Source organism: Astyanax mexicanus, chromosome 16 (assembly GCF_023375975.1).
Source record: "Astyanax mexicanus isolate ESR-SI-001 chromosome 16, AstMex3_surface, whole genome shotgun sequence".
NCBI lineage: Eukaryota > Metazoa > Chordata > Actinopteri > Characiformes > Acestrorhamphidae > Astyanax > Astyanax mexicanus.
In genome coordinates, this window is record NC_064423.1 from 41,520,144 (window position 1) to 41,537,055 (window position 16,912).

The following is a 16,912-nucleotide window of genomic DNA, read 5'->3' on the forward strand; positions in this document are numbered from 1 at the left end:
ATGAGGTGTGTTCAGGTACATTTCTGGAGTTTTGCTTGTTTATCTTGGTAACAGAAAACACAGGAGCTCCACTGACTGAATACAACCTAGACAGACGCCAACAGTCAGACGTTCATCGCTATCTCGGCAACTTTTACATCAACAATAAACAGAATAGTAAATAAAATAACATTGCTGTTCCCGTAAATGAGCTGCTGGAGCTCCTTCACAGCGTCAACCAGCAGCTCAGTTTCCTCTGCTGAGAAGAGTTTGTTGAACACGTCCAGGTAGCTGCACCGTTACAATAGCAATCCGCCAAAGTCAGAGCTCACCTGATCTACTCTTAAAGAGAATGATGAGCAAGAGACACTCTGATTGCTTTATTACGCCCTATTATGATTAATTAAGAGAATTAGTACATGACTTTTGCTTTATGTTTTGAGTAGCGCAAGATGTAGTTTTCCCGTCATTATGATAGCAAAGACACACTGACACACCTTGAACGGCTCACCTATAGATCACTAAAATAGGGCTCTGTGTGTTTTCTGTTTTTTTGTGTATTCTTGCACTTAACACAGATTGAGACCCGTTCACCATCAGAATAGACATTTATCAGCCAATCAAACAGCAGCTTAGCCCCGCCCACTGCATCAGAAAAATAATAATCTACATACTGAAGTTAAACTTCACAGCATAATGTGGCAGAATAAACACTTTATTCCCATCATGTTATAGAGTTTATTTACTGCTTAAGAGTAAATAAGAGCATTAAAAGTATGTTTAAATTATGTAAAGAATACTAAAAGTGCATTTTCTATTTAATATACTTTATAAAAATAAATTAAATATGCTTTCTCTGTATTTTTTTTATAAAATGTATTTTTAAGCAATATGTTTTCAATTATATGTTATCTTGATAAAAAAAATAATATATATATATATAGTGGCATTAAATACTGCTGTGCACTTTAGTGTAGTTTTTTTCCAGTATCATTAAGGTGTACACAATAAGTGCATCAATACACAAAGTAATATACTTTAAAGGTATTGAAATATATGTATAATATATATATATATATATATATATATTTAAAAAACACAAACTTAAACCTACTTAAGTTTGCGAAAGTTGTACGAAACAAGCTCTCAAAATCACAGCCTAAACCCAATATGTTGTTTTTAAATAAAACATAATTACAATTAAAAGTTGTTTAAAAAAATACATTCATTTTAAGTATAATTCATATTAAGTATACCTTTAAAAAAAGAACACAAATTAAATATTATTTTGAAAAAACAAAAAAAATGCAGAGCTTTCAGACCTCAAATAATGCAAAGAAAACAAGGTCATATTCATAAAGTTTTAAGAGTTCAGAAATAATCAATATTTGGTGGAATAATCCTGGGTGGTTTATAATCACAGTTTTTTTCATGCATCTTGGCATCATGTTCTCCTCCACCAGTCTTACACACTGCTTTTGGATAACTTTATGCTGCTTTACTCCTGGTGTAAAAATTCAAGCAGTTCAGTTTGGTGGTTTGATGGTTTGTGATCATCCATCTTATTATATTCCAGAGGTTTTTAATTTGATAAAATCAGAGAAACTCATCATTTTTAAGTTTAAATATTATATTTCAACACTGGAGAATAGTTCAGATGTGAAAGGGTTAAGTCAGCTGGACTTTTCATGCTTTATTTTTATGCTATTCTAAGATTGTAAGATTTCAGTGTCTAGTTTTATTTGAGTGATCGGTACAGCCAGTCCCGGCTCAGTGCAGTAAACAGCAGGCTGATTGCTGCAATCAGGAGACTGGAATTCATCATCAATATATTTCTTGGGCTTCGTTCACAGAGCAGGTAAATGGAGACAAATTTAAAAACCCATGTTTTCTCCAAATCTGATTTTTAAAGCTTTTCCTAAATGCTCTTCTTAATTCAGCCGAACCAATTACATACGTGTTGCACGGTGTATCAATCATAGAAACGTATTTCAATATTTCATCTTTAGAAACAGTAAAATTAAGCTAAATTGCAATATTATATATATTATAGCAAGAACCTTGAGTGTATTATTATGATTATACCATTATCAGTTGCATTATCACTGTTTATTGAAAGATTTTAAAGAGTGAAAGTGGAGGAGAAATTGGATTTGTTTGGTTATATAAACTCCACCAGTTAAAATAGTTCCATTGCTGCTCTGTTTGTAGCTGCGCTGTTGGTTTTTATTTGGTTTGTAAGCGCTGCATTGTTGCTAGATTACCTGTATGTGGTGGAGTAATACATGGAGAGCATCGGTTAGTTACAGTGCATTACCAGCTGAAAATGGCACTCATAGAGCGCCTCTCAGCCAATCACATTTCAGGGTCGGATCTAACTGTGGTATAATACCCTATTAATGTACTAGTAATTATTATCACAGCATGTTCATTTTTGTCAATAATCATTTCTATTTTTAGAAATTGTGATTGCCTTAAGGTTTATTGAGGTGTATATTAAATTCTCTCTCTCTCGGACTCCGGCTGCTGATGGAGAAGCAGCATGACCTACTGTACTCTCTCTCTCTCTCTCTCTCTCTCTCTCTCTCTCTCTCTCAGACTCCGGCTGCTGATGCTGGGGAAGCAGCATGACCTACTGTACTCTCTCTCTCTCTCTCTCTCTCTCTCTCTCTCAGACTCTGGCTGCTCATGCTGGAGCAACAGCATGACCTACTGTACTCTCTCTATCTCTCTCTCTCTCTCTCTCTCTCTCTGACTCCGGCTGCTGATGCTGGGGAAGCAGCATGACCTACAGTACTCTCTCTATCTCTCTCTCTCTCTGACTCCGGCTGCTGATGCTGGGGAAGCAGCATGACCTACTGTACAGTTCTTACCTGCCCTGGATCTGTTTGGCCGTGTTCTCCACAGCTGATCTTTTCTCCTCCACTCGAGCCATCAGGTTCTCCAGGAGCCACCGCTGGTCCTGTAACGCCTTGTTGACGTGAACCAACCTGAAAAAAAAATTAGCATTTTTAGGGTGTTTTCAACCTTGTAATTGGTTTCTTTAGTGAGAATCAGTTGATGAGTTTGTTCAAATGAAGGGTTTTCTACCTTGGTTTGGTTTGTTTTCACACAGGCATAAACCTAAACGCAACAAAATGCAGACTGTCCCACCCAATCAGCTGCTACTTTTTTCCCCTCTGTTTTTATAGATAGTTAAAATATAACATAGCTAGCGTTAGCTATGTATCTAGCTATCTTAACATAGATAGTGTTAGCTGTTTAGCTAGCTACCTTAACAAAACTAGCATTAGCTACTTAGCTAGCTAAGATAGTTAGCTAAATAGCTAATAGTAGCCATGTTAAGATAGCTAGCCAACGCTAGCTAACTAGATAACGCTAACTAGCTTATGCTAGCTACCCAGCATGCTCTTTTCCCTAACCGTGACCGCTAGCTATGCTCCTGAGATTTTTCAACTAACCAACCTCGGGCCGTCACCAGTGCTGCACGTGCAAAACGGCGACGCACTACCGCAAACGTTTAGAGTAAAAACAAACAGAAATATATTATAATTTAGTGTGTAAACATTTTATATAAAAAATTACCCCCCAAATAAATTCCATCATATTTAATTTAATTATTATCATTTTAATATTAGAAAACTTGCACAAACTGAAATGTTTCATGTACACTTTAAGACCATTTTCAGACCGCAATAAATATAATTCTTGACCCAAAAATGAAATGTAGTCATATTTTCTTTGGTAGAAAATAATTTGTCGTATTGGAAATCAGAACTTAATGTAGCTAACTCACCGCTAACATTACTATGTTATTAAGCTCGCTGCTAATGTTAGCTAGCTTTCCGCTAAACTTTTTAACCTTTTAGTTGTCTTCCCGGTAATGTAACTAACTAGGTGCTAATGTTTTTGTAAGCATGTTAGCTAGCTCACTGCTAATGTTACTATGTTAGCTAGCTCTCCAGTAACCTTAGTTCTCTCTGGTAATGTAGCAAACTTGCTGCTAATGGTACTATGTTAGCTAGCTTTCTGCTAACCTCAGTTCTCTCCCCAGTAATGTAGCTAGATAACTCGCTGCTAACATTAGAATGTTAGCTAGCTCACTGCTAATGTTAGCTAGCTTTACGCTAACCTTAGTTCTCACCCCAGTAATGTAGCTAGATAACTCGCTGCTAACATTAGTATGTTAGCTAGCTCTCCACTAACCTTAGTTCTCTCCCCAGTAATGTAGCTAGATAAGATGTTAGCTAGCTCTCTGCTAATCTTAGTACTCTCTCCGATAACTCGCCGCTAATGGTACTATGTTAGCTAGCTCTCCGCTAACAGTAGTTCTCTCCCCAGTAATGTATCTAGATAACTCCCTGCTCTGCTCCCTGCTCTGCTCCCTGCTCTGCTCCCTGCTCTGCTCCCTGCTCTGCTCCCTGCTCTGCTCTCTACTACTCTGGTCTGCTGCTGTGCTGGTTTGCTGCTGTGCTGCTCTGCTGCTGAAAGCTTGCTTTAATCTTCAGCTTCTACACTTTTCTCTGTTTTCTTCTCTTTTACTCTCTTCACACTTACTAATCCACTTTTAGTCTGCTTCCTCTTTGCTCTACACACCTATTAATCCACTCTCAGTCTACTTTTATAGACTTTTTCCTCAGGTTTGCTGGATTAGCTGTTTGCTGCTGCAGTTTGTTTGTGTAAGTTTCTAATTTCAACTGAAACAAGGTGAGTGCTTTTTTTTCTCCATGGCTTCTGCTCAGGTTTACACCTGTTTAGAGTGTGGCATGTATAGCTTAGATCCCTTATCCACCGATACTGGTAACAATAGTGGTATTTGTACTAAGTGTGAGATAGTTAGCTCCTTGGTGGATAAGGTGAATAAGTTAGAGCTGCACGTCCGGGGTTTAATAAGGGATAGACAGCAGGATTCACTGTTAGCAGCCCCGGGTGTCTCAGGGAGAGTTAGTACCCCCTCGACTCCGGCCTTAGAGCCCTCACAGCGGGGCGAATGGGTAACGTCTCGGCGGCATAGTCGAAAGGCTAAGGCTAATGCTACCGCAAAGGCCACAGCCAGCCCACCTGAACACCACGCTCCCCCAGTTCACGTGTCAAACAGGTTTGCCCCGCTCAGTGAAGCACCAACTGAGGAGCCTGTTAAAGGTACTCTGGTGATAGGAGACTCTATCGTCCGACACGTGAAATTAGCTACTCCTTTAGGGGCACCAGCGGCAACAGTTACTTGTTTACCGGGAGCCAGAGCACCGGACATTAGTGGCAACCTTAGGTTAGGGAATAGGAGATATTCGAGGGTAGTAATTCATGTAGGGGCCAATGATATTCGTCTGCGGCAGTCTGAAGTAACTAAGGCTAATGTTAAAGAGGTGATTAAACAGGCCCAGACGCTGTCCGAGGAGGTAATCTGCTCTGGCCCCATCCCAATGAGGCGTGGTGATGAAGCTTACAGCAGGCTTTCTTCGCTGAACCGCTGGATGTCCAAGTGGTGTGCAGAAAATCATGTGGGCTTTATAGATAACTGGCTACACTTTGAGGGCAAGCCTGGTCTTTTAGGTAGGGATGGTGTCCACCCCACGCGGGAGGGTGCTGCCTTACTTTCATGCAGCATAGCTCATAGTCTTTTAGTTAGTCGGCAGAGTAGTATTAGAAGCTGCTGACAATCCAGAGCCGGGACCAGGCCGCAGACAGAGAGGCTTAACCGACCGTCTGCGAGCTGCAAAGAGACGTTACCTAGATACCAATGTATTCAGACTGTGTCTGTCCCCCGAGTCAAACAAAAACATCAAAAAACTAAAACAGTAAATCTAAATAACTTAACTTATATTAAACAATCATATCCAGACTGTAGTACTAACATTTCAAGCCTAAAGATTGGTTTACTTAATATTAGATCTCTGAATTCAAAAGCAGTTCTGGTGAATGAAATGATAACTGATCAGAAATTCGATGTTCTGTGTCTGACAGAAACCTGGATTAGGCCAAATGAATATGTAGCATTAAATGAAGCCACCCCTGCAGGCTATAATTATATACACAATCCGAGATTGTCCGGTAGAGGAGGTGGGGTCTGCATACTTTTCCAAAGTACCTTAGTTAGCAATCAGAAACATTATGAAAATTTTACTTCTTTTGAGCTTCTTTACACCAGTATAATTAATCCAGTTACAAAAAAGAATGCATTTTCTTTAATTAACATCTACAGACCACCAGGGCCCTATTTAGAATTTTTAAAAGAATTTAGTGATTTTGTCACAGACTTAGCAGTAAGTAATGATAAAGTGATTATAGTTGGAGACTTCAACATTCATTTCGAAAAATTGGATGATCCATTAAAAAAGGCATTCACATCGATTTTAGACTCAGTTGGTATTATTCAAAATATAACAGGACCTACTCATTACTGTAATCATACTCTGGATTTAGTTTTGACCCTGGGTGTGAGCATAGATAACCCGAATATTCGTTCTCAAACCTCCTCAATTTCAGATCATTACCTTATTTCATTTAAATTACATCTCAGTCATAATATACGTACATCCCCTAGCTACTCTGTAAAACGTTCAATTACGCCTTTTACAGCCCAACAATTTACAGATAAGCTTCCAGACTTATCAACTCTAATGTATTCTCCTATAGACCCAGTAGAACTAGACAAACTAACCGAAGGTTTAGAAAATACCTTTCGCTCTACCTTAGATGTTGTAGCACCCCTTAAACACAAAATAGAGAGACAGAAAAAGCTCGCACCGTGGTACAATGATCAAACTCGTACCTTAAAGCAGTTAGTACCAAATTTAGAGCGTAAATATCGATCAACTAAACTGGAAGTGTTTCACTCTGCGTGGAAAGACAGTCTTGTTAAATATAGAAAATAACTTAATAAAGCCCGCTCAGCATATCTGGCCTCACAGATCGAGATAAATAAAAATAATCCTAGAGTTCTCTTTAGTGTTATTTCCAAATTAACTAAAAACCAGGCAGGTACTGAACCTCAGATTCCAGCCATTCACACCAGCAACGATTTTATGGACTTCTTCAATAGTAAAATTGAAAACATTCAGGATAAAATTAAACAGATAAATATTACATCCTCTCTATCATCTGGTCTGGCTGATCTAGAACAAAACCCTGTTACTGAAGTTAGGTTGGAAGTCTTTAACCCACTTCCACAGCTAGAACTAGAGAAAATTATCTCCTCTTCAAACAGCACAACCTGCACACTTGATGCTGTTCCCACAAAATTATTAAAACAGGTACTGCCAGATATAATTAAACCTCTGTTAATGATAGTAAACTCATCGCTCGCCCTGGGCCATGTACCCAAAGCCTTTAAAACAGCTGTAATTAAACCTCTGATCAAGAAACCAAATCTTGATCCTAGTGTACTGTCTAACTATAGACCTATTTCAAACTTACCCTTTATTTCTAAGATTTTAGAAAAAGCTGTAGCCCAACAACTTTGCTCTTACCTGCAAAGAAACCAGATCTATGAAAAATTTCAATCTGGATTTAGGCCTTATCATAGCACTGAGACAGCTTTAGTTAGAATAACAAACGATCTACTTATAGCCGCCGACCAAGGCTGTGTTTCCTTACTCGTACTTCTCGATCTGAGCGCAGCCTTTGATACAATAGATCATACTATCCTTTTAGAAAGACTAGAGAACATGGTCGGTGTAACCGGAACTGCCTTAGCATGGTTTAAATCGTACTTAACCGATCGCTATCAGTTTGTGAGGATAAATGATATGTCTTCCAGTTATACCATGGTAAGATATGGAATTCCACAAGGCTCTATATTAGGACCGTTATTATTTACATTATATATGCTCCCACTGGGCAAAGTTATTAGAAAACACAATGTGAATTTTCATTGTTATGCGGATGACACGCAGCTCTTCATATCAGCCAAACCTGATGACAGAGTGAGATTAAAGAAAATCGAGGATTGTGTAGAAGATGTAAAATCATGGATGTCGCACAACTTCCTCCTATTAAATAGTGATAAAACAGAAGTTCTCCTATTAGGCCCCAAAGCTGCTAGAAATAAATTATCAGACTTAATGCTAAATCTGGCTGACTTCTCAGCCACCCCTGGTTCAGCAGCTAAAAACCTTGGAGTTATCATAGATTCAGATCTAGCATTCGATAAACACATATCTAATGTTACTAGAACAGCTTTTCTACACCTCCGTAACATCGCCAAGCTAAGAAATGCCCTATCACTGCATGACGCAGAAAAATTAGTCCATGCCTTCATTACCTCAAGGCTAGATTATTGTAATGCGCTACTGTCTGGATGTTCCGGCAGTAACTTAAATAAACTTCAGCTAGTTCAAAATGCTGCAGCCAGGGTCCTTACTAAAACTAGAAAATTTGACCATATTAGTCCAGTACTATCAGCACTGCACTGGCTTCCAGTCAAATTCCGCATAGACTATAAAATTCTCCTGTTAACGTATAAAGCCCTACACGGACTCGCTCCTGAGTATTTACAAGACCTCATCTCCTGTTATGAACCACCGCGATTACTCAGATCTCAGGGTGCTGGTTTATTAGTAGTGCCTAAAATTCAGAGGAGCTCTGCAGGAGGAAGAGCTTTCTCTTATAAAGCGCCTCAACTCTGGAATAATCTCCCCGAATATGTTCGGGACTCAGACACAGTCTCAATCTTTAAGTCTAGACTGAAAACTTACTTGTTTAGTTTAGCTTTTGGTAATTAATGTTTTTCCCTTTAGATAAGGCTGCAGATCCAGGGGTTCATGGACAGAGGAAATTGTGGTAAACTGAGATGCTGGTGCTGTTGTTCTCCCACTGCACACGGTCACTCAGGTTTGTGGACGGTGGAGTGGGTGGATGCTGGTGTTTCAGGGAGCCTCCATGTCTATGTTACCTTCTGGCTCTCTGCCTTTAGTTAGGCTGTTTTATTCAGTTCTGCCGGAGTCATTTGCCACACTCTGATAATGTTTTAATATTCTCAGTTTTGCATAAATCCAGTCAAAACTAATTCCATCTCTCTGCCTTCCTCCGAGTTACTGACTGCCCACCTGTCTGACCCGATACCGATGTTGGACCCTCAGGCTCTCGCGTCTCCTGTCCGGCCAGACTGATGGAAGTTTCTGAAGTCAGCTCTTCTCCATCACCACCACAGATCAGCTGCTCATCGACCATCTTACTCTCCACTACAGATTACATCCAAGCCATTAGTGGCGCTATTACACTCCTGAGTACATAAAACCTATATGGATGTATAAAAGACTTTTTAAATTTTAATTTAAAAGCCGTTTGACCAGTGGTAGGATGGTCCCCCCTTTAATGTGAGTCTTGGTCCTCCCAAGGTTTCTTCCTCCTCCTGCAGCTCTGAGGGAGTTTTTCCTTGCCTCCGCGCTCACTGGGGGTTCTGTATTATGTATTTTCTATGTGTAATGTTTTGCCTGATTCTTTGTCCTGTAATCATGTTTCTGTAAAGCTGCTTTGTGCCAACACCTGTTGTAAAAAGCGCTATACAAATAAATTTGATTTGATTTGATTTGAACTCGCTGCTAACGTTAGTTAGTATGTTAGCTAGCTCACCGCTACAATTAGCTAGCTCTCCATTAACTTTAGTTCTCTTTCTGGTAGCGTTAGCTAGCTCACCGCTAAAGTTTGCATGTGTTTTCCCACCAGCATTAAACGCACTGTCTGAACATTTAATACCTACAGCAAATTTACAGTAAATTTAAGACAATTTTATACATCTGCATATATTCTTATTTTTAATTTAATGACTATATCCCTTATTATTGTTTACTTTGTGCCTTATCTTTGTATGTAAAGCGTATTTGAGAATTTTGAAAAGCGCTATATAAATAAAATGAATTATTATTATTATTATTATTATTATTATTATTATTGTTATTATTATTATTACTACAATTTAAGACCTTAATTTAACCCTTTGAACTCTAGTCTGTTTTAATGTGTTTTTTCTGCGTTTTTGTTTTCAGTTCCTCTTTCAGGTCTTATAACACAGTAATTATATCAGACAGACACATGCCCTGATCTCTTTTACTCCAGAAGACATACGGCTGCTCAAAAATATCATCATTTAAAATGGAAAAGGAAGCAGAATTGTTATATTTTCCTGGAACTGATCAGGTTTTACTCAAAATTTTACCAAACGCCTATTTTTTTATTGAATGTATAGCCCTTAAATATATTCACACCTAAGATATATTTTTATAAATGGTTAGACTAGAGTGATTATGAGTTAAAAGCATAAGAATATTGATGATTTGAGTTCATTACATGGTTTATTAATTATTACTTTGATTTAAAAAAAAAAAACATGTAAAAACAGCATCAGGTGGAGTAATTTTATTTAATAAAAACCTGACACTCAGAGCAGCCTATACCTTTCAGTATTTTAACCAGTCAGGACACACAAAGAAAACTATAAATATACAAAAATATAAACTTTTTAGTCTAAATAAATAAAAATTAAGTTTAGTGCAAAATAACTACTTAAAAAGTAAAAATGTGTGAGTAAAATAAAAACTATATAAAGTAGTGCGCACACCATACCTAGCTTTAGTTTGAGTAAAGCAGGTAGTTTCACACTGTTTTTTCTGTGGACACTTTTGAGTCTTTATTTACTGATATTATTTGGTTTGAAACATCATATAAATATGTTTGAAGCACTAAAGGTAAATAATATTGGTCGGGGAAGGAGATTTTTCACTTTTTTAGGTGTTTTTCTCTCAATGGGTTTCTTGTAGATTTAGCTTTACCGCACTGGGATGTTATTCATCACTATTTTTAGAAAGAGTAAGCTCCGCCCTTTCTAACCATATATGGATTATGTTTATGTGTGAAGAGATTGCTGAGTACCGGATTATAAAGAGCTCTAATGATTTTTGGTAAAATTAAAGTATTTTAAATGCTCCTTATAAGAGGAGAAATACGGTATGTGTATTTTTGTAGCTTTATGGTTCAGTGACCACCTGATGTATGCAAGTTTTAATGACTTTGTATCTGTGTGTCCCTGATCTGATTGTGTGTGTGTATGTGTGTGTATGTGTGTGTGTGTGTGTGTGTGTCCTCCTCGCTCACCGATGGTCCTTGTGTGAGGACAGGTGACAGATGCTGCAGGTCATCAGGTCACACGTCTCACAGAAGAGCTCCAGAGGCTCCTGTTTGTGGATCGGACACAAAACAACAGCATGGCCACAACACGCCGGACCTGCAGACACCAGCACAGAGACATCAGAGACATCAGAGACAAGATAATAACTCAGTCCTTAAAGGGGACATACTAGTGCATCTCAGAAAATTAGAATATCGTTGAAAAGTTACTTCATTTGAGTTGAAAATGTTACATTCATATATTATATAGATGTATTAAACACAGAGTGATCTATTTTAAGTGTTTATTTATTTTATTGTTGATGATTATGAAGCTTACAGCCAATGAAAAACCAAAAATGAAAATGAAATCTTCCTCATCTCTATAAAAGTTGTTCTCAGCAGAGGGAAGCTGTAAGATATGAAGTGCTGTAAGATTTTGTAGGAAAACAAAACTGCACTGACTTTAGACTTGATAATAAAACACAGTGGATCAACACCAGCAGATGACAGACATGACTCTCCAAACCATCACTGATCATCAGTAAATTTTACATTTCATTTAAAGGAAATCAAGGGATCAGAGTCTGGAGGAAGAGTGGAGAGACACACAGTCCAAACTGCTCGAGGTCTAGTGTGAAGTTTCCACCAATCAGTGATGGTTTATGGAGATGTGAATTTCATTTTCCAGCAGGACTTGGCACACTGCCCACACTGACAAAAGTACCAATTGGTCTTAATATATATGGGTCTAATTTTCTGAGACACTGATTTTTGAGTTTTCATTGGCTGTAAGCTTCATAATCATCAATAATAAAAAATGAACGCTTAAAATGAGTTTTACATTCTGAAATGAATTAATAATGAAATAAAATACAGGGTTATTGTTCATTACTTTTCTAGTCTTTTAAGGCATCACCATACGATTTTTAAAACATCAGTGCAGACATAGACAATAAAACCAAAAATACCTAAAAACCTAAAAATAAAATTAAAATTGATTATAGTACATCTAAAATTAATCAGACAAAAGGTTGACACACAATATTTAATAAAAAGTGTATTACCAAATTAACTCTGATGTATTTTTGTTAGCTCAAAATACATTTTCTCCATTGATAAACTGAAACACAAAGATTTGTAGACCAAATTTCCACGAGTTTTTCAAAACTTTTTGGGTATTTTTCCAATTTAATGACTTTTACAGGTTTTTCATGACCATATAAACCCTGAAACCCTTTTCAATGATATTCTACTTTTTTGAGATGCACCTGTATTATACCTCTTTTTACACAGGTTAGAATAGAAGAATTAGGTCTATGTTCTATAAAAAAAAACATGTTTATGAAGTTCACAAGCTCACAAAATCTCTCTCACAATTAGAGATAAAGATCTCCCCAGCTCTATTGTTACCAGTTTCAGGATGAGCCGTTTTTATGCCAATAAGTAAGCTTTTGCTGGCCACGCCCCATGTTTACGCTGAGCGTTTACCACACATTAGCGTTAGCTTGTGCTAAATGGCAAAATACAAACAAGCTAGTTCACGCTTCATTTTGATAGAAGCAAGTTGTACCGTGTAAAGTAAGGTGCACCATATTATCAATGAACATCTATTTTCTGGTCTATTTTTATAAATGAGGCGCATTGGATTTATAAGGCGGCTAAGTAAACAAAACTGTAATTCTTAAAAAAATATATATATATACATTCAAACGAATGCCGGATGTTAATCTACACAGATTTCTCTCCTGAAAAACTTCTGTTCATTTACAGAAAGCTTAGACTTCCAATACTTTCAACAGCATGGTTAGCAGCGCTTAGTGCTAGTAAAAATGGCGCAGACAGTGCTACACTGAGGAATTCTGAGTGTTCTGGTAAGCCAAGGTGATATTAGCTAGTGGTTCGCCCACGTAGCTTGTTTTAAACTACAGTCCAATATACTCAGAACTCTGAACGGCGAAAGAGCTAGCGCTGAAGTTAGCAGCTAATGCTAATGCTGCTCCAGCCTTTGTGCTGGAGAAACTTCACTGAAAACTCATCCATATAACTCTGTACTTCAGCGTTGTTGCTGATGTTACTAACAGCTGTTTTATGGTGTTTTTTCTTTCATCAATTGCTGTGGTTTTCTGTGGTCAACCTGTTCGATATCTGTAACTAAGTACACCAGTGACGACTTTCTTCTTTAGGATGTTTTTTTCTTCCAAACAGTTGTTCTGGCTATGAACAGTATTTGTGCTCTAATGGCTCTAATTGATTTTCCATATTCTTTTGCGAATAACACATCAGTGTTTATATACTTTATCCAGTAATTCAGAGCTAAGAAACAAATGTTTAGAATTAGTCTATGGAGGAGAAACCCCATCAGCCAAGTACAATTGAGATAGGTAGGTGTTTAGATGTTTAGAACAGTTCTGTTTACACTAGTTAAAAGTCAAAATCCAACCCTGTGGTAGATTTTTACTTTCTGGACCTAAACTACCCATATCTGTTTGTAAGTAACTACAGGTTTAAATAGGATCTCCGGTGGATTTGGTGTTTTACTCTGAGAGACTCTAAGACTAGGTCAGTATAGGCTGAACTGCACTTAGCAGGGCATTATTACACATGTTGTAAAGTAACATATAACATTGTAAAGACTGTTATTAGTGTAGAAATGTCTTTATTTTAAAAACATTTCTAACTGTTGTCCGACTTGCTGCCTCCCAGTGTTGCAGTGCTGTTAGCCAATCAGAGGCAATATGTTTGCATGTATAAATATTAATGAGCAGGAGCTGAAATCCTATTGTTCCCCCACTCCTCCACTGGACTACAGCAGTGTTATACTGGATCACCGGAGCACTTTATTTCCCACAAAAAACAGCTCACATGTCATTCATTCACACTAGAGACACAACTAGACATTTTACAATGAATAAAAAAACAATTGAATGAGACCTTTAAGAATACACGCTACATGCACGCTAAGGCTGATGCTAGTTCACACTGAATATATGTCGCTGGACTGCGGCACCATAACCAACATAGAGGTTCATAGAGATTTGTTCACCACAATCCTTTATCAGTGCACTTTATGAGCACTTTTTTAATCAAACTGGTCAACCACTGTGGTCACACACTCAGTGAAAGCCTGGTTAAAAAAAATTAACTCAACTGATTGAAATCAAAAGCTGTGTTGATCAAGAGATAAGCTCAAATCTGTTATTTTTTCTGCTCTGTTATTTACGATTACAGAAAGACCAGCCTTTAGCGTCTGTTTGCATGGGGAGAAATATTGGAAACTGAAGGTCTGATTACCATTTCAGCATCAGATTTTACTGCACTAATAAAATCTGATTAAAACTCTGGTCTACTAACTCCTTAAACTTAACATTCACCAAATAAGAATGTGCCTTATAACTAGTTTTAATTTAATTAATTATTTGCATGTTTACTTTTACAGATGTCATGCAGATGGGATGTGCGTACTCTTTTTTATGCTTATTATTATTTAACAATTTATTTTCTTTGATTTAATATAATTTTTAGTATTTAAGTATTTTAAGTAAGCCGGGGGTAGGAGGAGGGAGGGGAGTTGTTTAAAGGTTAAAGACTTGAAAGATGTAAAAGAGGAAAAAAACATGTTGAATGAATGTTGTACCAAGTTTAAAATTAATAAAAAATATGTGTAATAATAATAAAAAAAAAACTCATGGCTAGGGCTGCAACTAATGACTATTTTGGTAGTCGACTAATCTGATGATTATTTTTTCGATTAGTCAACGATTATTTCTGCCATGTTCTCCATCTCTAAAAACAATAAAAACAGCTGAACATGAGATTTAAAAGAGCTTTAAAATGTCTAGATGTTGTTAGAATGTGGAGAGTGCTGATATTTAGTGAGTAAATATGTGATCTGTTGTGTTTGGGCACTTTTGGAGACACAGAGTTGGGTCTGTAAACTGTGTGAGTGAGTCATTTACCCTCCCATTTATCTCCCATTGCACTTCTGTCCACAGCACTTTGTGTAATGCAGGACTATTAACAATTAATCGACAATGAAATTAGTAGTTGACAATTTTAAATAATCAATATTCGATTATTAAATAAATAAATGATCAATATCGATTAATCGTTGCAACCTTACTCATGACCAGTTTGTAGCATTTGGAACTATAATGCCCTAAAACCTGTATTTCTTTCTTCTTGTTATGGCTACTGCGCATACGCAGATCTCCACACGCTGAGCCTCCTTCATTCTCGGCACAACCGACAAGATAACTGGCTCCTTTTTTTTTTCTTCTAATTTCTCCAATTTTCTTCCTAATTTAGCACGGCCAATTACCCAACCCACTTATTAGGACTCCCCCTATCACTAGTGATGCCCCAACAGTCAGACTCCGCCTCTTTTAGAGCTGCTGCTGATGCAGCATTACCGAATAGCATCACAGCGCTAACGCTCGGAGGAAAACGCAGCGCAGTGACTCAGTTCTGAAACATCAGCTCACAGACGCCCTGTGCTGATCCGCATCACCCTAGGAGTGATGTGGGGAGAGAGCGCCATCTACTGTACTGTACTCACCCGGAGGGAGCAGGACCAATTGTGCTCCCTCTGAGCGCCGGCAGCTTGATGGTAAAGCTGCATGAGCTGGGGTTCGAACTGGCAACCTCCCGCTCATAGTGGCAGCGCTTTAGACCGCTGGACCACTCGGCACCCATAATTGGCTCCTCAAGCAAGTCATTGATTTTCTACATTGAAAATTTAATATAGAAGTCTCTATTAAGGCTAGTGCTGGACGATATGGCCAAAATTTATATCACGATATATTCCTTAATTTCGGTCGATACGATATAATTTCGATATCGATATAAATACTTTGAAGGCCTCAGAAAAACTGCTAAGAATCCCTGCAATGGAAATCTGTACACTACTAAGTCTTTGAAACATCCTTTCACAAAAACCTTACAATACTTAAGAAATAAATAAAAATTCAAAATAAATCAATGCTCAGTTTTATTTGCATATAGCAAAATAAAAACACGACATCCCTGTCAAACATAAGCCTATATAACTAACTAACTAAAAATAACTTTAAATTACAACAGAGGCAGAGCTTCTTATTCTTTTGTAAACATATTTAACAGGTCAAAGCAGAAGTGTTTCAACCAGGTTAAAGAATAGAAGAAGCCTTTATATACATAAAAGCAACAAGATTTTCCCCTCAAATAAACAAACCTATAGGCTTTATGAATTATAAATAACTTAGTTACAACATAAGATATAAAAGTGCTTCAGCCAGAATACAAGACGTATTTATATACATATACAAAGGAACATGATATCCCTGTCAAATAAACAAACTAAAGGATTCATAAAGTTAATTTACTAAAGTGCCTGTGTGATTACGTCATCACGCACAGACATAGCTCAGCTACGGGGGCTGATTGTGTTCAGCTCTGGGGTGAGCTTACACCAGTAAAAAATACATATCGATATACCACAAAAATGATATCACCGTTATTGAAACATTTCTTATCGCGATAAATACCGATATCGAATTATTGTCCAGGCCTAATTAAGGCTCTACAGGAACAAATGCTGAATTATTAAGTGTTAAACAAACCAGTAATTTAAATTAATTTAGTATCAGATTTCTCTTTGAGGACAGATCTGCAGACTCGTGGTTTTAATTTTAATCTCAGTGTCTTCATGATTTAGAGTCACCTGGAATAGTTTTCTCAGCTTCTTCTTGAAGGAAGGAGTTCCTGGAGGTGCTGAACAATAGTTGCTGCATTTCTACTTTTTTTACTCTTTACTACATTAATCCACATGTGTCCCTTAATCGTTTTCATGTCA

At 37.4% G+C, this 16,912-nt stretch overlaps 1 protein-coding gene across 1 annotated transcript in view; it reads right to left on the reverse strand.

Moving 5' to 3' along the window:
• trim66 (tripartite motif containing 66) overlaps window positions 1-11,234 on the reverse strand; it is a 56,496-nt gene extending 45,262 nt beyond the window's left edge. Inside the window, exons 1-2 of the mRNA XM_022670119.2 lie at window positions 11,068-11,234; window positions 2,853-2,969 (exon numbers count right to left, since the gene is read on the reverse strand). Coding sequence (XP_022525840.2) covers window positions 2,853-2,969; window positions 11,068-11,111 — 161 coding nt within the window. The 5' untranslated portion in view covers window positions 11,112-11,234. The remainder of the gene's footprint in view (window positions 1-2,852; window positions 2,970-11,067) is intronic.
• Window positions 11,235-16,912: the final 5,678 nt, after the last annotated feature.